Consider the following 26,276-nt stretch of genomic DNA (forward strand, 5'->3'; position numbering starts at 1 on the left):
GTTGAAAGAGCTTAAATTGTAGGCCTACTCAAATAAAAGAACTTTTATCTACCCGTTATGACATTAAACCTTATAATTACACTTGTCTGGGCTTTGCTAGGATAAACAATAATGTTAGCATTAGGAATCACAGAATGTCATTTTCTGATTTAATTTCTTTCAGTCATTGCATAAAATCGACTCGCGGTGCTATCCTGATAAAGAAAAAACGCCTGTAATATGTTGCACCACTTTAATATTTTTAGGCCCCCATGGGTCAGTGTGACATAATGGCGAATTAATTATTTTTGAGCTAAGTAAAGGCAGGAGTGATTCCCCTTCGGAAGTTTATAAAGGCCTTGCAAACTGTGCCTAGTTGCCACTTGCTCATAGGTTAACTGCTTGACCACTGGACCTGTGTTGTGAATTGTAAAAAATTTTGTCTGTTAGTTATTGGTCGTGTGACTTGGGGTACTTCAGTGCCCTGCTCTGGAGATCTTTGGTGCTAAGTATATCTTTGATCATTATTGTATTTTATATATTGATTATATTGTGATAAATTAGTAGATATAGCCTACAATGATTTCCAGGGAGTTTATTTTTTTTTTACCCTGATGTAATGCATCCTGGGGTAGGCCTACTCCCAAACGTGACATATTTTTGTAGCCTTGTCTGAGAGATTCAACTCTGCATTGAATCATCAGATAGGCTTTACCAAACGGATGTCTATAAGTGGTATTCTATAAAGCTTATAGGCTCATGAGTTTCTCTGAAGCTTATAGTTCATCATGACCCTTTTGGTTTATTTTGAATGAAAGTAGCTGTGTTGACCTGAAGCCTGTGACCCCAGAGTGGCCAAAAGTGGTCATGTGTTGACCTGAGGCCCGTGGCCTTCATTTTTGTTTACACTGATGTAGATTGTATATTTAGTTGTAATATATGACTAGGGCGGTTTGCTATACACTCCGTAATTGTAGGCAAGACTGCCGCAAGACTTTCTTAAAAATAATTATGTTCTGGTGGTGGCTGGTGTGGACATGCATGCAGTATAGATGTATACTTACAATAAGACAGCTGCGCTTAATAGAATATAATTTCAGCATGTCATTATATATATATAAGTGCTATCTTTTTTGGAGAGGATGGCGTGAAAGATGTGCCATCCGGAAACATCATATTGCCCTCACTGACATAGAGGAAAGTGGCTGGCAGAGGATGGACTGTACAGAAAAAACAGAGAGCTCTCACGAAAGTCACGGAACACACACTTGAAACCGAAATAAAAGAAAAACACTAGCAGAAGACAGGCGCAGAAGACAAAAAGAACACTTCAATAGGCTCTAGGTGGACAACTGTTTTGACAAAATATGCAGGTTACTAAGAGTTGGCATGATCACATCACTTGTCCTTAACCTTCGGAATCAAGACAATGTCTTATATACAATATTGCACCACGATAATTTAACTAGTTTATAAGTGTGATCTCTGGCCCCTTGTAAAACTAAGACATCATAGTAGCTTACAAATTGAAAGACAGGTCTTTGTTTACATACACAGATGCCCAGAGGAGGACAAAAACCTTAAATAAGAGAAAAAAAAAAGTTAAACTTTATACACACTTTGATGAAACGTTACAGTTACAACAGCTGCTGACCAGAAAAAGTTTCGGGAGTTGGTTTGACCAACTGACACAGCAACCCTACGACGAAAGTGAAGGAACAGTTGATAACAACTATTATATCAAATAACATATTTCTAAGTGACTTTTCACAGTGGTTATTCATTCACGCAAACATAAATTACTGCAAACATAGATTATGCGTGGAGCTTCAAGACAAGACATTAGTTGTTTTTTTTTCAGATTGGAAGCCTTCTTTGGAAAAAAAATTCATCTCATGGAACCAAAAAAAATCATCTCATGGAACCAACGAAGTGTCTAGATTTATTTTTTTTGTTCACTGTGCGTTGGTCAGCAAAAACTCACATGCGACTTAAGCATTATTTTCAGAAATGCAAAACAATAAAATCACAGCTCTTCAGAAGCAATAGAACAGCCTGAAATATATGAACACCAGTTCAAGAAGTTGAAATTGCACACACTTATTCATTGTCGATGACAAAACGTGATTCAATCAAATTTAACCAAATAGTCCTATTAATTAATTAATCTTGTTTGGTACCGGATAAAGAAAATGTACAATGCTAAAGGGGTGAAAAGTCTTTTACAGACAATAAGGTTGCTCGTAAACTATTTGAAACTATTAATACAAAACCTTCCATTTTTTTTAGAAGTCTGCTTATCACTGTGGAGGCTCGATCGACTTAAAAAAATAATCTTTGAAAAATGTAGCACAGAAACCATGGAAATGGTCAAACTATATTTTTCTCTGTGTGGCCAATGAGAAAGAAAGTCAAATTTCTAGGAAAAACGTTCGAGCTGTTTTTGAGAATAAGTCCACCCATTTTCCAGGTTTTGGGACTCTGATTGTTCAACCGAAATAGAGGTATTGTAAAAACACACACACAAAATCTTTGTTCAATCTTTTTTAATATTCATTAGTTGACAACTGAAGTAGATTTACTTTAAAGAATTAAATTCCAATTAATAGATCATAAAGCAGTTCACATTTAATTTTTAAGTTGTCTAAAATGGAAATAAAATGAGAACAATATTTTGTACTAGTCAACCCTTGGCGTAGCATACGCTGTTATTTTGCAGGGCCGGCCTTAGGCCAATGTAACCTATGCGACCGCAGTGGGCCCTGCACTTTCAAAGGACCCGCGCTAATTCTAGGTGTAAATTATTAAATTAAACCATTTTATAACTTATAACAGAATTCCTGCAGCCTCCTGATTTACCAGGAGCTCCTTGAAATCTCATGAAATTGATAAAATATACGAGGAAGTCATGGAAATCTCCAGAAATTATAAAAAATCTTTTGAAAACTCATACAAATCTCATGAAATATGTAGACAAAAATTGTCATTTTGGAGTGTCATTTAATATGGCAAACGCCAATCCCTACGTGCGATAAATAAAAACAGCATTATGCATTACCCGTAATTGTGTAATCTGGTGAAAGAAGCTTCTCACGCCTCAAACTAATGAAGAATTACTTGAGGTCAATAATTCTCATAGATAGATTGAAACATTTGTTAATTCTTGCTATTGAGCAAGATCTATGTTGGTAATAAAATTTTTAAGACATACTTTATGACTTCACTACACGCAAGGCTTGTAAAGTAGTTATGTACGTAGTAAAGAATGAATGAAATGCAAAGACGGAATTTAATTTCTAATACAAACTCCTCAATTTCACTTATTATCCGTATCCCTACCCAAACTTGGCCCCACAAAATCTGTTTCACATAGGGCCCCACAACGGTTGAGTCCGGCCCTACTATTTAGTGACGGATGAATACAGAGTAGATTACTTGTTCTCCCCCCCCCCTTTTTTTTTTTTCGCCGCTAAAACTACGTGGGGTAGACATAAAAAAAAGAGTGATCTTTCCATGACTTCTTGGTCACAACGGTTAAGTCTGGCCCTGCTATTTTGTGAAGGGTGAATACTACTTGTTCTATCCCCCCCTCTTTTTTCGTAGGGTAACTCTAGTCCGACTTGCAGAAATAAAAGAGTGATCTTTCCTTTACTTTTGTCCAAACTCTTGAGCCATGAAGAGAATTATATATATAGATTGCTTTGAATACAAATAAATTATTAAATTTGTTTCTCACCATTTGATTATAAGTTGAACAATTAAAAATGTAATCAGGAATTAGATATGGAAGTGTAAAAAAAATGATTACAGTTATATTTAATATTGTGTAGCAGTGTGGAAAAAAAATAATTAGAAAAGAAAAGAGCCACTAAACAAACATAAAAATAAATATAGGCTATTACTTTTGAGAAAGATTAAGAATTTCATAATGCACCAGCACCTTTAATTGTGCTGCGTGTTAATTTTAGATCATATTCCGGCAGTTGTATGGAAAAAAACAACAAAAATAAATGTTTACTGAATTATGAATGATGTTCAAATGTAAATTTATGAACAAAAATATAAGGTTGAAAAGTATCAAGTAAATAATAATACTAAAATGTAAAAGATGAGTTATAAAAAAATATACCAGAGTATAGCAGAACAAATTTTTAAAATAAGGAAATAAATTCCTACCAAAGTTGTCATTCCATTTACATGAGCAAATTAAAAAGTGTCCTGAGAGAAAATACACTTAAAAAACAATATCACAAAATATCACTCAATATCACAAAAAAATTGACAACAATATTTATAGAATGATAATCAATCATAAAAAAAAAAAAAGTAAGCTTTATAGCTTAAAGATCCTGAAATCTAACAAAAAATATACAAAATAGTAATCTGGCAAACAAGCGAAAAGAAAAATATTAAGCAAATAAGAATAACATTTTGTTTCTATCCTAAAAACTAAATCTGGTTAAAAATTATTTCTGTAATGATTTTATCATGGAAAAGTAAAATACATTTATCATTGAAAAAATATTAATACAGTTAAGTTTAATAAAAAAAATATTTTCCCTTTTTAAAGGAAATAAAAATGTATGTCATGGCCTAGTTTTGGATTGGTACAAACTTTTTAATACATATTATTGAAAAAATAATCTTGGTACAGTTAGGTCTAATAAAAAAAAGATTTACCCTTTTCAAAAGAAATAAAAATGTATGTCATGGCTTAGTTTTAGATTGGTACAAATTTTTTAATGTAGCATTTAACTCATTAGCTACTAAGCCCATACCTAAGCAGCATCTCTCTAAATACTAAGCAAAGGGAGGTAACTCCAAATCATCAATAGACTGACTTTACAAAATATATTTTAAAAAACATAAAACAACATCTATCAATAACAAAAAATACTTCTAAAAAAAGAGAAATGGATGACCTTTAAAATGATGTATAATTTGAATAGGTTTTACAAGATTAAAACAATAAAAACAACAGGTAAAGACGAAAATTTGTTCGAGTGCCTGATTTTTTGAAGACTGGTGACCCCCCCCCCCCCAATCAGATCTGTAATTTTTGGTAATATTTAAATTTTACCCAAAGTCCAGTAATGTTTTTAAGTAGGAATTTAGTAGGCCTATACAATAAACATTATGCTTATATATAAAATCTTTATATGTCTTGAGTATTTACTGACTTTCACTGGGTACGCGTGAGGCCCTTAGTTGCCTGAACACGGCATCATGCTGATGTGGTTCTGTATGTGTCTCAGATTTCATGACTTCTAGCGTAACAAAGTAAAAGTAATCAAACCATTGTCCAAACCAACGTTGTGAACACCCCCAACTAGATCTATTTCATCTAAAGTTTTCATGTGGTAAATAAAAACTGTTCAAAATATCAGTCAAAGATGTTGAAGATTCATTGACGCTAGATCCAGAATAGTCTAGATCTAGGCTAGATGATCGATCTAATGTTTCCTTCACTCTCTCTCTCTGAATCGGACTAGATCTAAGTCTAAATGTAGCGCTAAATTCTAATAATCAATGTCTTGATCAATATCAAGTTCATTATTAGCTGTATTTAGTGTATTATTTGCGATAACTGGTCTAAAAATTGAAAGGTCATTGAGAAAATGGCCTGTGCAGCTAAGAAAAATCGAAAAAAAAAAATCAACAAACTTCGAAGGCCCATAGAAACTGAAGCGAAAGACGTAAAAACATCCGTTTTTTTTTAACGAAACGATCTATATTTCTACTTTTTAAAAAACCCAGCCAGCTCAAAATAACACCACGCGTCGCGCAGGAAAACGAGAGCTACACAAGTCACGCTGTATGTGTGCTGTGGCGGGCACATTAGTACTGAGGGGGGAAGGGTGCATTAGTACTGAGGGGGGAAGGGCGCATTTGGGCGCATTAGTATCTAATGAGTTAATTGATTTAAAATAACAATCATGTTAAGTGCAGAAGTAAAAATCAATACATTTTTTTTATCCTAATGACAGAAAACAAAAAATGTTAATATCATTATTGCAATCTCATACAATAACATTTAATACAAAATATTTATTTTAATGTATCAACATAATTTGATAAGCAATCAACATCAGCCCAACATGTCTATCTGACTAATGTATACTGGCATATGGTATTTAAAAGAAAACTATTAATGAACAATAGTTAATATCAGTGCTGAAATAGGTAAATTACAAAATGTCAAATTTTTCATGTATAGTTCATTGTATACAGGTAAATTACAAAATGTCAAATTTTTCATGTATAGTTCATTGTATACTAAGTGAAGGAATTATTTCTATTTTAATATTGAAAGAAAAGTAAAGAAACAAAAAAGTTTTTACATTGTAACAACATATAATCAGAAGAATATAAAAACAATTGATCAAAAAGCCTAATATATAAATATACTGTTTTAAGTGTGTTATAATCAAACTTTGTAAATGTATATATTCACATCTATATTTAATAGACTACATAGTTATAGATGCATAATTGTAATTAGCTTTCTAACAAATTACATACATACAATTAATTACATAAACCATACAGTGCTTTGAGCAATTAGTAAAGAACCTACACATAGTATTTTTACTGAGGTAATCCTATGAAAGCTACTGCAGAGTGCAAGTCTTGCTACTCTTACTCATGGATGAATCTGCTCTTGCTGATTGACGAGAGGAAGGTTTTGATTCCTCTCTGGGGGACTGGAGTGATCTACTGGAATCCATGACGCTCTTCGATGTTGTAGGAGTTGCACTTAGTGTTTCTGGGTTCTGAGTGAGATTTATAGAAGAATTGTTCCTCTTTGGTTCTACTACTGGCTTCTTTTCTGTGCTTAATGCAGCTATTAATATAGCATCCTCTTCAGATGAGTGGTCTTTGGTGAAAAGATCCAGCACTGCAAAGAAACCCATAGAAGGTATTTATACATATTTCACTTTTTACAGATATACATTAAAAAGAATAGACTAATAATGTATTGATTTAAATTTGAGTATAAACTTGTTTTAGTAATAAAATTAAAGAACAAATGAAATATGATCTACTTGGAGGTAACTGTATGTGTGCCGCAGGACTCTTGGCTTTCTTTTTCTGCTTATACGTTTCAGTTTGTTCCAAAATATCTCTGAGCTTTATGTCTTCTTCATAGACAACTTTTCCCTTTTCATTTCTGGTTGCAGTCTCTGTACTCAGTCTAGTGATTCTGGGACCTTTGGCATGTTCCTCACATAACCAGTAGACTTTTCCAGTTGGTAGATGACACCTGAAAGAAATTTTTTTCAAAAAAGCTATTTATTTCTTTAAATTGTATATAATTCACATTACTAAAATATAAAAAATAATCAATAATAATGCAAGTGAAATAAAAATAACAGTACAAGAAAAAAATGAAAACTTACCTGGTCAACTGGTTCAAAAATTTGTGAGCAGAATCATCCTCAACAAGTGCAGCACGAAAAGCAATGTAAGTATCAAGAAAGTCAACCTCTTTATTCGAACACTGTCAAAAGCATAGAAAAACATTTTTTCTTATATAATTTTATCCATTCAAAGTACAAGTAACATATACGATGAACACTAAAAAAACGGGTTGGGATAATGAAAATCTCATTTTAAAAATTTAAAATAGATCTATTTGCTTAGTAAGATCAAAACAAAACTAATAAAATGATAAAAGATTAATTAATCTATTACTTAATTTATGGGTTAAAATGTATTAAAAAGTCTTTTTTTCTAACCTGTTCAATCCATGATGTAAACTGGTTACCAGCTTGCCCGCTAAAACAATTAAGGCTGACTGAACTCTGGCGTAATATTGCAAACATTCTAGCCATGTAAAAAGAACATCCTTCGATTGTTTTCTTCAGTTCTTCTGACATTTTCACTTGGAAGGATTTTTTGCAGACATGCCAACCCTAACAACAAAATGCATCACATCAATAAGTATTAACGATTGTAAACAATAATATTTTAAAAAGCCTACATATACACAATGAGATACATACAATAATTGTTTAGATTTAATGTTCAATCTTTAGAACTCCATCTGCACTATGTAAAGGTAAGTGCAAGAAGTAATAATTGCAATATAAACTTAAAACTACTAAACATTAATACAATTAAAGAGAATTTTCTAAAAGTCACATTGACTTTCAAACTTTTTCTAGAATATTCTTTCAAGCTGGCCATACTGACTAAATTGCACATGGACTGGTCAACGTTTTTTAAACTGACATGCTCTAAGACTTTTATGAAAAATTTTAAAAAAAATTTCTATTAGAAATTCCGCCCTCTTGACCCAGTCAAGTGAGGCATTCACAAAGTCTTTATACAGCATCAAAAATGAATTGACTATTTGAAACATTGTTAATCAAAAATTATTATTGTACTAAATCTCTGTTTTAAAGTTAAACATTCTCTTTTTACTGCCATTCCTCCAAAAATCAAAATAGTTTAAAAAAAAAAACAGGGTGAAAAAAAGTGCTACTCTTTGACTTTTGCCATGATCTTTAAAACATGGTCACATTAATAAAAGTAAAGTTTCCCTTTCAGACCTTGCAATCTAAGGGGCAGATGATGTGAAAGTCACCTGTTTTTTTGTCTGATGGTTAATGAGCAGGGTGTTATGTTGGCAGCACAATGACCATTTGCCTTTACTTTCCCCAACTAAAGTCAGCTACCCATTAGAGCTGTGTTGACTCAGGGGCACCCTAAAAATCCAGAAATTCAAAATACTAGTCTTTGACTGTCTTTACTGAGACACGAATCCAGGACCCCAAGTTCAGAAGCTACAACTGCTTAACCACTCACTATAAGACTAACTACAGCATGGTCGTAGCCAGGAGGGGGTTTTGGGGGGGTTCAACCCCCCCCCTTCCCGAAATAAAATCCCCCCCCCCCCCCAACGGAATTAAGTGACTGATCTTTGCTTTCATTTTGTTTATTTTAGGTGAGATTTTAATACTAAATCATCACTTACCAAGGCACAGTCGAGGGGATTTTGAGTTAAAAACCCTCTACCAGGGGGTTTTGTGTTTAAAACCCCCTACCAGGGGGTTTTGAGATAAAAAAAAAACCTATCAGGGGGTTTTGAGATACAAATCCCTCTACCAAGGGGTTTTGAGTTTAAAACCCCCTACCATGGGCTTTGAATTTAAAACCCCCTACAGGGGGTTTTGCATTTTAAACCCCTTTCCAGAGGTTTTTGCAGTTAAATCTCCCTCTTTTATAAAACAAAACAAAAAAAATGCAAACAATCCCCAAATTCCAACAGCACAGTTAAGGAAGATTTTGATTTTAAAACCCCCTCCAAAATTTACGATAAACCCCCTCTTCAATATAAAAAAGAAAGTTACACATTCAAAATTCTATGAGCGTAGCCAAAGGGGTTTTGAGTTTACCCCCCCCCCCCCCCTTCCAGTTGGGGTTTGAAGCTAAAAAGTACCTCTTCAATATAAAAAACAAATTACACACTATAAAATCTATGAGCGTAGCCAAAGGAGTTTTGAGTTTAAATCCTCTCCTCCAGATGGCTTTTTCTTTAAAGTTTAAAACCCCTACAGATGGTTTTGAGTTTAAAATTCCCCTACAGAGCGTTTAGAGTTGAAAACCTCTCTCGTCAATATTATTTTAAAGCAAACTACAGTCACCAAATTCTATGATCGTAGCTCCAGAGATTTCTTAGTTTAAAACCCCTCAACAGATGATTTGACGAAAAAACTTTCCTTTTCTATATAAAATCTAAAGCGAAATACAGGCATGTAATTCCAAGAGCGTAGTCAAGAAAGGTTACAAATTTCTAACAGTGGCTTGGGCTCTATTAATAAAGTGTGAATAGTCTTCTGCCGAAATTGAAAAACATTAAATGTGGCTCAACAAAGATGGCTAAGACAGATTTTACGAGTCAGTCATAGAGATCGGGTCTAAATCAAAGAAATCATATGCCGAACTGGGAGTCGAATCCTTAGTAAGGTTGTGACAGAGCGTCGCATGAGGTTTTGCGGGACATGTTCTCCGACAAAATGAATTACGCAAAATAAGAGTTGCGGAAACAGCTTGCCGAAAAATGCGCCGAACGGCGCGAGAGGGTCTAAGTCAGTAAGAATAGCACATTAGGTTTTTGAAATAAAACTTTTTAATAGCAACATAATGCATTGTAGATACCTCAGAATATGCATTTTGTTGGCTTTCAATACCAGAAATAGTGCTCGGCGGCGGGGCTTTGCTGCGAGCTCCCCCAGACCCCCTTGCTAGCAAGGGCGGGGAGTCTACAATAAATAATAAATGTCTTCCGAAAGGGTATGAATGTAATAAAGATTAATTATGTACACACACACACATATATAATTCCCCCCCCCCCCCCCCCCCCCCGGGAAAAAAAATCCTGGTTACGCCCATGAACTACAGTAAACCTGTTTGGTTTATATCTGTAATGACAAATAATCCCTTTCTTACTTCACAAAATTGTCATTCCTGGCCAGACTTTTAACTACTTGACCAATAAAAAGGCCTCTCGTAAAAATTTAAAGTAATGCTCAAATTTTTAAGACAGGGGCTATTAAAGTATTTGAAAAGAAGAAAATCTAATAAGACAAAGAAAGATGTACTATCAAACTGTTTTGAAAAGTATTAATAAACGAAAGAATGTTAGAAAACAAATGTATTCAGAAAACATAAGAAACCATTCATTGCATTCAAAAGCTAACACAGTATTACCTTTTCATTTTCACATAAAATTTTCCAACAAAATGTTTCACTTTCCCATAAATTTTGTTCATTCTCTGCAATATTCTGTAAGATAAGATTGAATTTATCAAAAAGTTTCCCATTTTTAAATAAATATTCTTGTGGTAATAAAAATGTATGGAAAACTTTAAAGATGATTTCTAGAGAGAGACAAACAATTGTTGAAAAAAAAAATTGGTTAAATGTTGTTATAGATTTTCATTTTTTTTTTCAAATTAAAAGGGTTTTATTTACATACATCAAAAGCTCTACATTATTGATTAAATTAGCCATTACTTCAAATTGTCATCTTTTACATTACAACATGTAATAAAAACTAAATTAAATTTTTTTTAAATTTCTACTTTACTCATGAAATAGCTGCTAATTCCTATTGCATAACTTTGTTTTAGATAAGGTTATTTTATTGGTCTAAACAAATTAAAATTCATTATTCAAAAAATTACACACACACTTTAAATAAACTAATAACTCAAAATTAAATATCTGCTTTGGTGTCGTTAGAATTATTTACATAAAACATGTAAACTTATATATAAAATTTTGGAAATAATACTCATATTTCTAGAGCCTTTTTGTATTTCTATTGAGAAAAAACAACTTCAAGTTATAGTTTCAAAGGCAATGGGGAAACTTCTCTATGCTGATTATGGTTCTGATACAAAGAGATAAACTGGTCACTATTAAAAATTAGTATGCCATAAAGAAAGCGCAGACAGGGTTACCAGAAGAAAAATTGAGTGAATTGGCCAGCCTCCCGATACACATGTGGATGGCAACTAAATGAGAGGACAGAGATGATAGGTAATACTCAACATCTATCATAGCACCTCTTAGATGCATGTCTAAAGTTCACTGATGATTTATATCAGTTTGAAACAAAAAATTTTGATGTAGCAATTGTACAGTGGAAAACACATCTACTCATGAAATGATGTAAACCACTAAGTATCAAAAGCACATTGACAGTTCAGGTTACAGTACTTTCAGTTTCTAAATGAAATCAAAATTGTCTCCCACTGAATTATATTTACAAATAAAGAGACATTGAGTGATTTTAAAAATAAAACTTTGTATTAAGACAACAAGACAAATGAAAAAAAAAGTTTTAGACTGCAATAAGGCCAAATTTTAAAATAAGTTAAAAATAAAAATAATTTTTTATGGATTTAGATACAAAAAATATCATGAATATTAAGATAAAAAATGTTATGAATATTAAGAAAATGTTAACAAAATATTTCTGAATGGTATATGTGACTTACAGTTAGTGGATTAAATGTACGACTTGCTGTTTTGGGCCTTAGAGTTGGGCGTGTCATAGAATGACTGGCTATACTGTCTGTATCATTCTGACTTTCTTTTTTACTCAATGTCTTCGCTAAAAATTTCAGGATACATACAATATCAGTAATGCAATATCATCCACACTATCTAAACATAAATTTATACTAATTATACAAATGAAATAAAAAAAAAGATTTCTAATTAAACAACTATTCAAATTCCAGTGGGTTGAAATAACATTTATTTTTAAACAACTAATGAAAAAGTTTGTTTTATAATATAAGACGATAGTTTCTGAAGATGTTCTTTAAGCTATACAAATATTGTTAGCAGGCTTGTGATAACCAGAATTATAGTAGCCAGTTGATAGTGCTACTGGGTGGGTTCAATCTGTACAACTTAGCCTGTGGCTAAGGGGTTATTTTTGCCTAAGAAACCAGAGGATACCTAACTAATTAATAATCTAATTAATTTTGAAAGATAAATACAGAAATTTTTCTTTGGACTACCGGTACACCAAACTGATCTTTTATTTAATAAATAAAAAAAAATTAAAATACCCCCCCCCCAAAAAAGTGAACAAATCTACCATCACTATTACCTACACTAACACTACAAAGATAAACAACAATAGCCAGATCTACATGCAGCAATAAAAGAGCATTAACCCAGAGGAGTAATGCAGACAGGAATTAGAGCAGGCAGTCTTTGAGTCCTGAATAACAAAAAAATAACACAATCTGTAAACCTATTTCTGGCTACAGGCATCACTGACTATTGGTACAAAGTGAACACAAGCATGGGAATTGATGTGGTTAGAACCACTGTGCACGAACATATCAGAGAGCATGATGTCACAACTCTTAAAAGATGTTCATAAATACATTACTTATATCCCTAATTTGTACCTAACTATAAAATAATAATAATAAAAAAATTAAATGAAATACTACAGAGACTGACTACATAGCATAGTCTCATTTATCAAAATAAACAGCAATAATAAATGAAGCATAAAAATAACATTTTACAGATACTTCAAAAATTCCTTATACCATCCATACCAACACTCAGCAAAATAAAACTTTAAAATTTTTTAAATAATATAAACTACCAGTACCTGATTTTTCAAAATCTATAACAATAAGTCTTGGAGTTGGAACACTGTCATTGGTGCTGATGAAGGAAATGATGAAACGCATAAACTTTCTTTGCACTAGCTCTGACTCTTCCTAAAGAAAGTTAGAAATGTTAAGTGTTATATATATATATATATATATATATATATATATTTATATATGTTTGTAAACAAAAAGTTGTGTGATTGATTATAGCATGCAAGATTTCCAATCACTAGCTTCCTACTTGTATAGCTGAATTATCATGAACACTTTCTGGCATCTTTTTTTCTTGTTTGTTTTTCTCTTGTTGTTTAAGAGCCTTGATATCTTGAAGGACAGCATCTCTGGCTATGAGTTGATCAGCATGTTTTGGCAGTCTCTCTCTGGTAGAGTTAAATACAAACGAGTGTGAATTAAAATTTAGAATTTTGTGAAAAAATGGCCCATTATATTGTACAAATGTCAGAATTATTTTTGCAATTTTCATTTATACTTAAAACCACTGGTATGCAAAGGTTACAGGCTACCAGAATCGTGTATGTCCTCTAAAATTATAACCATATAAAATAAATAGAATGATACAAGTATTATGTCGATTCAATTCAATTTTACCTATAATTGTAAAGGAATTAAAAATATGAAAGATCCAGATCAAGTCTAGTGTTACTATAACTCAAATGAACATTCTTTCAATTTTTGATGTAGTAAATTATGTGAGACATTGGAGGTTCAGAGTAATAATGTGTAAATACTTATGTGAAGAAATTCAGCTAAACAATGAGGACATTAGCAGCTTTTCTGAGAAATACCTTAACAAAATAACTAAGTATAAATTTTGATTTGTGCTGATAAAAAGAAAGAAAATTATTTTGACCTTTACCTATATATTGATACCAATTTCAATGCCTCAAAATAAAATTAGAATTTTTGCAATGAATCTTATGGGAAACCCTAATACAAATAGCTAATTACTATATATACATTTTTTGTTTTCTTATCTCTTATAAATTACAGACTTCAAACAAGACTGAAATAAGTTTGCTAAAAAAAATGACCCTTTGTATTCTGAACTTTTACTAAACACAAATGTGGTAAATAAAAAATGCAATTACAATATAAATCGTTCCAATATATTTATGGCTTCTGTATTTTCTCTTTGCATATAAATTTTGGCAGCTTTAGATCTTTGCATCAAAAGACCAACCTATAGAAAAATAACAAAAATATTAACAAAACAATTTTGTTTTACAAGTATGACAAGTCTTCATATTGTAATATAGCATAACCATCTAAGGTGGTACAGTGGAACCTTGAGATATCATCTGCTCAACATACACGAGTAATTTGAGATATGAGCAGGGCCGAGAGTGAAATTTCTCACTGCACTCAGCCGCAGTCGTCAGCCACCTAGGAAATACGGGTATTCTATACATTTACCATTTCTTTACAAACATTTGATTGATATCTTTAATGCATTTCTCATTTCATTATTTATTTGATTGTTTATGTATACATTTTTCATGAACATTTATTAATTCATAACAAGTTTTATTCAGCATTTAGGTAATTTCGGCACTTTATATAGGGTTAGAACCAATTAGTTGGCTTTACTTTTTTTTACTTTATTTTATATGGGGAAAATTCATTCGAGATATGAGTAGATTGACTTGCAAGCTCAGGTCTGGAACGAATTAAACTCATATCTCAAGGTTCCACTGTATATTGAAACATAATCAACATAAACTAATAGTAAATAAGCACCATTAAGTATATATATAGTGAACATTTCTGTGAATAATGTTTACCTCTGACTCTTTCCACTTTCAGTCTGTTCCAACAACTACAATAATAGTTGGCAGCTCTAAGGTAAGGACATTAACTAATGGTAAATAAGCACCATTAAGTATAAATATAGTGAACATTTCTGTGAATAATGTTTACCTCTGACTCTTTCCACTCTCGGCCTGTTCCAACAACTACAATAATAGTTGGCAGCTCTAAGGTAAGGACACCAAACCTCAGCTCCATCATACAATTATCAGACTTGGCATACTGCAATTTAAAAAAGATTTAGATAAATACCAAATTGACAAAAAGAATAAAAACCAATGACATGAATTTTCTGGTATAAATAAATAAAATGGTAAAAAAAAATTATTACCTCATCTGATACAAAAGCAACCAGTACTTTAGAGTTTCTAATACCTTCAGTAATATTCTTGAATAATCCTTTGCCCTACATAATACAAATAAATACTGCCAGATGATTCATACTTCTTGTCCTTATCATATTCAAAACAATATATTATCAAAGCAACTTTTCATGAGAAAGAGTTGCTTTGTCTTAATACCCCCCAACATGTCATATAAAATGATTGAAATGGGAAAAAAAACTATGATATTAGTTAAACATAATAAGATATGCACTTTATAACTGTACAACTCTGAAATATTTGAAAACTTCAATAAGAGTTGCCAAAAATGGCTTAACTATTCCCCCCCCCCCCCCCTTAAATTAGCAGTTTCAGACATGTTGCTCTGACACATGCAAACACATGTAATAATTCATTATAATCATGCAAACACATGTAATAATTCATTATAATCAAACACTTAACAAAGTGCTAAGAAGTTGTCAGTGTAAAAGCATGCCAAAAAATACTGCAATAAAGGAAGGGTTTAAATTGCACTGGAAGCCACAGGGGGGAGACTAAAGGCGAGTAAAGTTGGGAAATCAAAACAAACACGGAGATCAGTAGAACAAGTACATGGACCTGAGGGGATTAGCCCAGAGAAGAGTGCTATCTGAAGTACTCTAACAGTCTTATGCTCCATTGGGAGTCAAAAAGGTAAGTGTTGCATTGGTTACATCAGAATAATGAAACAAGAAAAAGGACTTTTAAAATTTTACCACAATTAAGTTGAAAATTTACACACGTTTTCAAAAAATTATTAAAATATTATTTAGAAATTTTATGAAAAAAAAATGTTCAAAAACAAAATTTTGTTTTTCTCATCAATTATTAACAAAAAATTAATTATAAAGAGATGTTTCAAATTGAACAAAAAATATAATAAGCATTAAATACAAAAATTAATGAATAAACAATTGTGCCAGTAAGGGAAGTAACATCTAACTTACAGCTGCAGGTTGATCACAGTCCAGCCAACAAGAAATATTTCTTTTCTCTAACTCTTGTTTCACTTGACGAGGGTCACCCCAGCCGATGGCTCCTGGTGGACACACTGTTCCTCTTTCTTGGGCATGTTTTGAATTGGACCACGAATAGCTTATAAAGACACTAGGGTGTTTTTGAATCTTGAAAAAAGTTTGAGAATAAAAAAAAAATCTTGGTATGTGTTAGGGAAAGATACATGTCAACTAAACTCACTGACATATGCATATTCTGTTCTAGAGGCTTATTCTCAATATGATTTGCTCTTGCATGCTCTTGGAAGTAGCTGCAAATTACTTGTTACTTGCTGTTGGCCAGTGTAGTTCTAATGTTGACTTTACTTGTTCTTGCATGCTATTGGCCTATGTAGCTCCACAGTTAGCCTAATTAGCTTTACTTCAAAAGTCCTGACATATTGGCTGATGGAGATCTACTTTACTAGTCCAGGCATGCAGTTAGCCAATCCTAAAAAGCTCTACTTTACTTGCTCAGGCATGCAGTTTGCCTATTCTAAAAAGCTCTATTTTACTCGTCCAGGCATGCAGTTGGCTATCCTAAAAAGCTCTACTTTACTTGTCCAGGCATGCAGTGGCTATCCTAAAAAGCTCTATTTTACTCGTCCAGGCATGCATTGGCTATCCTAAAAAGCTCTATTTTACTCATCCAGGCATGCAGTAGCTATCCTAAAAAGCTCTACTTTACTTGTCCAGGCATGCAGTGGCTATCCTAAAAAGCTCTATTTTACTCGTCCAGGCATGCAGTGGCTATCCTAAAAAGCTCTATTTTACTCATCCAGGCATGCAGTGGCTATCCTAAAAAGCTCTATTTTACTAGTCCAGGCATGCAATGGCTATTCTAAAAAGTTCTACTTTACTTGTCCAGGCATGCAGTGGCTATCCTAAAAAGCTCTATTTTACTCGTCCAGGCATGCAGTGGCTATCCTAAAAAGCTCTATTTTACTAGTCCAGGCATGCAGTGGCTATCCTAAAAAGCTCTATTTTACTTGTCCAGGCATGCATTGGCTATCCTAAAAAGTTCTACTTTACTTGTCCAGGCATGCAGTTAGCCCATCCTAAAAAGTTCAATTCTACTTACCTCTGCATGCTATTGGCTTATGTAGTTTAATGGTCTTGACATGAGGTTTACTATCACAGACATTGTTGTTTCTCATGAATTACCATGGAATGTTCATGGCCAAAAGAGAAAAATGACATCTTGACTTTCAAGTGTAACTAGAACTCTTTGTTATTAATTTTGAAGATTTATTTATGTGAGATAATAATTTACTTCTAAATAAAACATTTTAGCAGTCTATATACTGTTTTAGTGACTGGCCTTATACTTTAAGTAGAGTTCTGCAATAAAAACAAACTTCTCTCAAATCTTTTATTAAGGAAAATCTATCAAACTCAATCATCTCAACCTACTTGATAATTATTCTGCATTAGTTTCCCTTTGACACCAGACACCATCTGTTCAATACGACTTGCATCATACCTGCTTTTGTTTCTCACCATGATCATTTCCTAGAAGTTAAAGAATTTTATGTTTAATATATACACAACTAAGATATGGATATAGGAACATCTTAAGATTCTAGATTGACCTCTTTTTACCCCATAGCCCATATAGTAAAGTTCAATCACCTCAGTATAAAATGAACAGAAAAAAAAATTGGTACAAACAAATATGCTGGAATATTTGTACTGTCATAGCATAATATGTATAAAAGTAAATCAGTCTATAACTGATTATGCAGAAAATAAACAAGAAACAAAAAAAAAAAATCTAAATTTTATTTGAATAAAAAAAAAAGTAGACATTATCTCTCTGATGCTTTATTGTATTGTAATTGAGTTTGTGAGTTCTTAATTTGCACACCTTTATTTACACTTCTTGCAGTGTAAAGTGAATGCTTTCATGAAGGTAATAATGTAAGCAGGATAGAATTTATTGCTACTCCCAAATTTTTCTACATGGATTTTTTTATTCATAAATTAATATCAATTACTAAATTAGACTACAGAATGGCTGTCTGGTCAAGTGGTATGTGCTTTGGACTGTCATTTGATGGTCTCATGTTCAAACCATGCGTGCTGCCATCCTCTGGGAAGATTGAACTAGGATGTAATTATCTTCAATCCAAACGAAAATCCAAAACATGTTAAACAAACAAAAGAAAACACTAGTTGTTGAAAGTATAGATCACATCTAGGTTTGATAATATCATGGCAAGATGACTTCCTGGACATGCAGTACCGTATGCGCTGGATTGTTTTTTGGCTGTCTTGATGGTCCCAGGTTTATATATTGCCTGCTACCATCCCCCATAGTCACGCAGGTGGTTTGGACTAGGATGTAGATTATTTTCAACTTTAAAGGAACATCGGAAACATGTCAAACATTTGACAAAACAAACATTTTCAATCATTATATAATTGTGTGTGTTACAGGAGGACAATCATGACTTAATTCTACTAGAAAGTGTTACATAAAAAATATAATTCCCAGACAAAATAAACAAAACACCTAGACAAAAGAATTTTTTAAAATGTCACTGTTGTTATAGCCTACATACTTCTTGCTTCCCTATTCTCATCCCAAGATCTGTCTTCTGCCAATCTAAGCTTTCTCCAATGACAACAATGGTACAATCTTTCTGTAATGTATCCATGGTGTAGAGTAGATGGGCATTGGATTTTTCATCTCTCTCAAAGTTGTCAGACACCAGAGCCACAACAACCTGTCATGGAAAAAAAAGAGCAAAGTGACATTATAAGCTGAGAAAAAAAACTAAAAACTATAAATCAAAAGAATGGAAAACAATATTTTTAAAGGAACTAAAAGGCACAAAGTCTTTGAAAAACTGATAGAAAAAGTGAATTGCTTGATCAAGCTTAAAAAAGTACATTAAAACAATCCAAATCTATAATTAAAAAACAACTTTTAATTAGAAGGTAAAGCAAATTAAAGAAAACAAAGGTCAAAACATTTGCCTTCATATTTGTGATTGGACAAGTAAATAATGTATCTATACCAAGAGTTGAACAATCATATAGCAAATACAATGAGTCACACATTTGAACATGATATAAATACCTTGCAGTTTTTCAATGCTAACATAACATCTTGTTCTGATACAGAATCCATATCACTTGAAAACCAACTGTCAAATGGAATATACATAAATATATGCCTAAGTAAGAAAGCCTTGAAAATAAGATTTTTAGTAAATGAAATACATTTATATGATAATAGGCTGAAGATTCTGCAAGGTTGTCATTGCTAGAAGTGGTAACGGATAAAAGCACTCCACTACCTATAAAATGCTTCCTAATCACCTCTGAAAACTAGTCCAACTTCTGGTCTTCATATGTGGCTCAGACATTGAGTCCGGAGGAACTGTTTTTACTAACAGGAGAAGAGGCGAAATCGAGTAACTGGTGCCTAAACCAGTAAGCTTCAGGCAGGAGGGGCTCGTTGGCCATACCTGGCTACCCACCTAGGAGAAAGAAAACTCTGAATTCAAATCTCTACTGCTAGCAAACCCCGAGGACAAATCAGGAGCTGGCATCCCTTAGGCAGTTTGCAGCACCCAGTGGTACACCCTGGCAGAGCCTGCAAACTGTATCAGCACTTGCCGTTCCTTTGGATACATCAGCTGTGTGGAGAGGGGGAAAACTGATGTGTGGGTGACATGGATCCGATATTCATCTCATTTCCATGAGATGATCCATAGCCATATTAGGCTGGAGATAAAAAGGTGATTGCAATACTAATTTGTATGTATTTAAAATGTAAATTGGAAAGATAAGCTACAAGGGACATGAAAACATGCTAATGATAGATAGATAGGTGGTGATTATGTTATGACTGAAGTCCTTAATAAGGCCAAAGTGAGAGGTAGTTAACCTAATTAGAAAATAACCTAGAGTGCTCTAAATTGGCCAGCTAATGTCTGATTTTTGACTTTAGGAATCATTCTGACAAAAAGAAATTATTAGATCAGAAATACAAGTTTCTTGCCCTTTTACACTGAGCTAAAAGAAATGGTTAGTAAATAATAAAGCCCTAGAATAATAGAGTCTCAAAAACAGCCAATAAATTGAAATTTTAAAGGTGTCTAAATACTAATTTTAATTTAATTTTTCTGGAAAAAACATTAGGATATATTCATCACCATTTCAGTTGAGAGGCTTCTAAATCTTGAAATATCTGTTCAGGATTGATTCGATTCTTGTCCTCATTAGCAACTTTATCCCTAGAGCTATATAAAATGGTAACATCTGTGTGAAGGGCTGAATTTAACTGTTGCATGACAGTCAAGCTGTTCTGAAGATGGGCATCAAAGTCTGAGTCAGAGGGCATAATTGCTATTTAAAAAGAAACAAAACAAAAAATTTTTATAAATAATTTTGTTGAACTCGACCTGAAAGTAAAAAGAAATAATAGTTTGTTTCCAACTTCGTATTCTGATGGAAATATAATAATCAGAACAACTTGAATTTGTGTCACAGTGTGGATAAAAATGAAAAGTCTATTTCATTAGATTGTAATTTGACTTTGTTTTTCAGTTTAGAACCAATCTACCATTGATTCTTATGGTCATTCTTTCCATCTCTGAACTCCCACTTTTCGACAAAACAGTTTTTGTGAAGTTGTGATATACATAGCAAACTAGTGTAGCCAAGTGATAACAACAACCTATTAACAATGACATGATGAAATATTTACCAAACAACTGTGCCATGGATATAGTGTGAAAATATTTTCTGCATTGCAAGAAAGGTGCTCTATGCTCCCGGGCACGTTTTACTAGATGATCCTCAAACATACTTGGGTCCAGAGTACCCTTCAGAGAAAGAAATGCATGCAATGAAAAATCCCTTTGTTGAGCTAATACAAAAATACTATATATTCAACTCAAATGTTTGCATGTTTAGTGATAAAAATACCTAGGACAACCAACATTTACATCAACATTATATACAGTAATAACTATAATCAATTAAGTAGGATGACTGCCTGATATGCGGTGTGCCTTGTAAATTGTTATCTAAATGGTCATGGGTTTAAATCCTACCCACTACCATCCCAAGCCTTCCTACTGAAAGTTTTGTCTAGGATGTAATGATCTTCAAATCTAAAGGAACATCCACAGCATATAAAACAAAACAAACAATATGTAAATAAGTAAGTATGTTCTTTTCATGTATTAAAATGATATTTAAACATGTTTTAAATAACATATCAAAGCTTTAAAAACACAAATATCTACCTCTTTGGTTATGCAGTCAGGACAAGGAACATGAAATTCATAAACAACTCCATGAAATGATTCTTGGATCAAAGATTCAAAAATTTCATGGATAAGAAAAATGACATTCTCTGGTCTTGGACCTTGAACTTTTACTTGCAGTTCATAGTCACTGTAGGAAAATAAAAACAAAAGTATTTTAAAAGTATGAATTAAAATAAGAGTACCGGTAACCTAAAATTAATTATACTTCATATTTGTCAACATGTAATTTTATTAAACATGTATAAATGTAAAAGCCTAAATATATGGAATTGCCCTGGTTAGTTCTTAAGTAAAAAGAAGTACTAATAGTATATTTATATTATCAAAATCACTATATTTGTATTATTTCAAATAGTTCTTTTTTTTGTAGACTACAGAACTTAAAGAAAATCTGTATAAACTTTCCCTACATTCGGTAGAAAAATATTGACTTCTCAAAAGTTCCTATTAATCCAGATCCCTTAATTCATTGATGTTTAGCAAGTGGAGCAAACAATTTTTTTTCATTTCCAAAATGAGATTTATATTTTATAACATAATGAAATTTACCTATTTTAGCAGACAACAAATCCTTATTTTATAATAAGCCAATAAACCTCAAATAATGGTAAAAAAATTGCAAGTTAGGGCCCACAGACTGACTGCGGAGAATTTTAATGTACTATACTCAATACTATTTTCAAAATGATGATTAAACAGTGTTTTTTAAAATTATGTTTAATAAATAGTAGAAAGAGATTTCATTATCTAGATTCAACATCTACAAGTACCTTATCTGAGAAATGAGAGCAATGTGTTTATTTTTCTTGAGAAGAGAACCTCTTTTCCATACCAGTTTACCATCAGAAAGATGAAAAAGTCGAACCTGTAAGAAAATTATTCTTCTATTGTTAAGAATTACATTTCAAAGTATTCAACCTTTGGTTTTAATTTAAATCATTAGTTACAAGTGAAATAAAAAATCAAGTAAAAACACTTAACAGTTGTGATCTACTTTTAAATAGATAGTTTTAGGACTGAAACAAATATTTACTTGAGCTCTGTTAAATAGACCTGCAGGTAAATAGGAAAACTTATAGATCAGCTTTGTCTCTTTGAGATTTTTAGTAATGTCAGCTAAAGGCCATTGAAGCTGAAAATAAAATTTGAACAAATTGTATTATTAACATTTTCAAGATGTGCTTTCATGTAAAAATTTTTTTTTTAAAAATCCCAATTATAACACATAAAATGAAGGCTATATTTTAAATTATAAATCAAGTAACATTTTTGTTTTAATTTAGTGAAACAAGTAGACTGATGGGTATAGTAGCTGCTAAGGTCATTGTAGTGGGCTCAAAAAACAGAAAAACAGCCAGAGAGATACATACAAAAATACAGGTTACTGACAAATCAATAAGTGCCTCATTAAAAAAAAAAGTCTTTTTCATTCACAAACTACTTTTCTCTCTTCAATTCAGTGTACTCAAGGAACCTAGCTTCAACTCTATATTTACTCAGGGAAGGGTAGTTTGAAAAGAACCCTAAAAGATTTGAAGCACTTTCAATGCTAATAGATATAATAATCCTGAAATATCATTGAAAATTAAATGCAAAGTACAAGACAAAAGAGTTTCATGAGTCTTATGGCTCATGTGAATACAGGTTTTGCATAATTGTATGTGCCAACAGTAACTTTGTGGTTTGGTTGCATTAATCAATAAATAATGTTGTTCATGAAAAAATTTATATGTATTTCACAAGGTTCTTTTTTAAAAAAATAAAGCACAGACCAAGCAATGTATCCTCTTTTGATTATACTGAACTTCACCCTTTTGTAGGGAGTGTAGCTGTATGTAACATAATCTATACAAATTAGCTGAGACTATATGAATTTTTAAATGTTAGTAAATTGTTTAAGAGATTATCTAGTTTAGCCATTCTAAAAAAATATATACATATACAGACAAAATGGATATTGCTGAAGAGTATGTCAAAATTTTGCAGAGAAGCTTGAAAACTCTTTGTTTTCTGTATATACACTGAACAACTTATAGGGGAGGCATTGTGTTCTTCTAAAAATTTTGTACATTTAGTGTATTTATAAGCAGCTTAAAGCTCAGATTTTTTGTGTGTTAGAAATTATATAAATTTGATGTAAAAACCCTTATGGGGGATAGCTAGTCTCACAAAACAAAAAAAGGGAAATGGAGAATTAAAAGTTTCTAGTTGAGGTCAATCCTTCACTAAACCTCTGTGTCTTGAAAACAAATTCATTTGGAAAGTCTTCTTGATGACTTCATTCATGTTTTTAAAGTTTATCAAACAATTTATGTTTTGAAGTTTAATTATATAATATCCAAATGTAAATCTAAAAAAATTCTTACTTCTGCTGGAACCTCTTGTGGCAGTAAACATGGAACAATGTTCAATTCTTCTCCAGGAAGTGGAAAGGTAAGATCAAATTCTTCAGTCAAACGTAACAGCCATTGATGTTGCTCAGAGGGATAGTCTCTCCAGATTTCAGGAATGTACTTGTACAGGAAACGACCTTTGTGGTCCTAGGCGAAAAATGCATTTTGAAGACTAAAGAAAAAAACATTCTGAAACACTTTTTCAAAGCACAAATATGGTTGATTTAAAAAGAAAAATTTTGAAATCCACTTCCTCAATGTTTAAAAAATAAAGGAATACAAATTATATACAAGTACTTAAATATCAAACCTGTATAGGTGAGTTCTTGACAGATACAACACATGACATCACATTGACAATCCACTGAGGGTCAATGACCACTTGATCTCTTAAAAAGTCATTGTCAAAATATTGAACAGTGCCAAGCTCATGCAGAAATTGAATGGCTTCACGAATCTATGAATACAAAACAAAAAACTTTGTAATAAAAAGAAGAGCAAAAATATGAATTTATGCAAAACCTTAAAAAACGGCAATGAGACTTCAGGGTAACTAAAACTGCAGATAAAGAGAATGTAACATTATATAATAACAAAAAAACTGTTTTTTTGTGATTAGTGCTGATATGAAACCATTAATCACTAGCCAAACTTATTAACAATGTAAAATAAATACTACTAAATATTTGAATAATAATAATAATAACAATAACCATTCCGCGAAAATACTTAACAAAATGAAGACAATACTAAGAACAACTGGAATCAAATTGACGGACTGTGATAGCCACGCACGACTCTTATGTTTGAAAGATACTCTGAGACAGAAAGCTAAACTAAAGGGAGCTAGGTTAAAGCGCTACAACGAAACCACCAAAAGAAAGGAGCATAACGCTTTATTTCAGCACACGAGAAAACAGTTCTTCCGTAAACTAGCTGATAATGGTGCTGACAAAATTCAAACCATTGATAGCACTAAACACGGCTCCTTTACCGACTACTGGGCGGCGCTTTGGTCCGACCCGCTACATTACAATGTGCAGGCTGACTGGATCGAGGAAATCCAAACTAAAAACAACCTAATACCAGAAATGCCTGATGAGGATTTCACAGCTGAGGAAGTCTCCGCAGCTATTTCAAAAACCCACAACTGGACTGCTCCTGGACCGGACAATATACACAACTTTTGGCTGAAAAAACTTACAGCCGTACATGCACCACTAACATCAAGTTTTAACGAGCTAATATCAGAACCGTCTTCAATGCTGTTAGAACTCACTGAAGGGAGAACATCTCTCCTCCCCAAAAAAGGGGATCCGAACCAACCATCAAACTATCGCCCTATCACTTGTCTGTCAGTGGTGTATAAACTATTAACTTCACTTTTAAAAAGTAAAATGTATAAATTTTGTTCTGCCCATAAGCTACTAGCAGATGAACAACAAGGTTGCATTGAAGAGTCGATGGGCTGTAAAGTACAGCTAACTATAGATGGTATTATATTGCATCAAGCTAATAGAAGAAAGAGAAATTTACACATGTGTTACATCGACTACAAAAAAGCTTTCGATTCAGTTCCGCATGATTGGCTTTTAAAAACCCTGGACATTCATAGAATCAACCCAAGAATAAAACAACTATTGAAAGTCTGTATGAATAATTGGAAGATAAATCTGCACCTTAATCGTGATAAACTAGGTTCTGTGCACATAAGAAGAGGTATATACCAGGGTGACTCACTATCTCCACTCTGGTTCTGCCTAGCGATTAATCCTCTATCTACATTACTCCAAGACTCTACAAACGGTTTTAGGGTTGACACTAAATGTACAAAATGTGTTTCCCACTTATTATACATGGATGATCTAAAACTATATGCAGAAACCGAGCAAAAATTACACACCTTAATCAAAACGGTAAAATGCTTTAGTGACGATATCTGTATGTCTTTTGGCCTGGATAAGTGTGGCATCATAAGCATTAAAAAGGGCAAGGCAACGAACACCAACATTGAATTTGAAGGCATCGAGGAATTGAACTCCGCCTCTATTTATAAATATCTTGGAATAAACCAGAATGCCAAGATAAACCATAAGAAATTAAAAGAGGACTTTCTTGGCAAATATAGGCAAAGAGTTAATAAAATCCTCAACACCAAACTGTCTGGCAGTAATCTCATCACTGCAATAAACAGCTGGGCCGTCCCTGTGCTCCTTTACACGTTCGGTGTGATCAAATGGACTGACACCGACCTACATGACATTGACAGACT

The 26,276-nt window shown here is 32.7% G+C and overlaps 1 protein-coding gene across 1 annotated transcript in view; it reads right to left on the minus strand.

The window, feature by feature from the left end:
- Positions 1-2,510: 2,510 nt before the first annotated feature.
- Positions 2,511-26,276, minus strand: part of LOC106054655 (uncharacterized) — a 91,980-nt gene continuing 68,214 nt past the window's right edge. Inside the window, exons 64-85 of the mRNA XM_056037857.1 lie at positions 24,315-24,461; positions 23,978-24,151; positions 22,645-22,743; positions 22,382-22,476; positions 21,588-21,738; positions 21,044-21,161; positions 20,490-20,682; positions 19,409-19,475; positions 18,888-19,052; positions 17,737-17,835; positions 16,276-16,452; positions 15,295-15,369; positions 15,075-15,185; positions 14,246-14,337; positions 13,378-13,516; positions 13,133-13,244; positions 11,991-12,106; positions 10,696-10,770; positions 7,719-7,895; positions 7,380-7,480; positions 7,026-7,243; positions 2,511-6,877 (exon numbers count right to left, since the gene is read on the minus strand). Of these exons, the coding sequence (XP_055893832.1) occupies positions 6,591-6,877; positions 7,026-7,243; positions 7,380-7,480; positions 7,719-7,895; positions 10,696-10,770; positions 11,991-12,106; positions 13,133-13,244; positions 13,378-13,516; positions 14,246-14,337; positions 15,075-15,185; positions 15,295-15,369; positions 16,276-16,452; positions 17,737-17,835; positions 18,888-19,052; positions 19,409-19,475; positions 20,490-20,682; positions 21,044-21,161; positions 21,588-21,738; positions 22,382-22,476; positions 22,645-22,743; positions 23,978-24,151; positions 24,315-24,461 (2,988 nt within the window). The 3' untranslated portion in view covers positions 2,511-6,590. The remainder of the gene's footprint in view (positions 6,878-7,025; positions 7,244-7,379; positions 7,481-7,718; positions 7,896-10,695; positions 10,771-11,990; positions 12,107-13,132; positions 13,245-13,377; positions 13,517-14,245; positions 14,338-15,074; positions 15,186-15,294; positions 15,370-16,275; positions 16,453-17,736; positions 17,836-18,887; positions 19,053-19,408; positions 19,476-20,489; positions 20,683-21,043; positions 21,162-21,587; positions 21,739-22,381; positions 22,477-22,644; positions 22,744-23,977; positions 24,152-24,314; positions 24,462-26,276) is intronic.

This window comes from Biomphalaria glabrata, chromosome 8 (genome assembly GCF_947242115.1).
Source record: "Biomphalaria glabrata chromosome 8, xgBioGlab47.1, whole genome shotgun sequence".
In the NCBI taxonomy this organism is placed as follows: domain Eukaryota; kingdom Metazoa; phylum Mollusca; class Gastropoda; family Planorbidae; genus Biomphalaria; species Biomphalaria glabrata.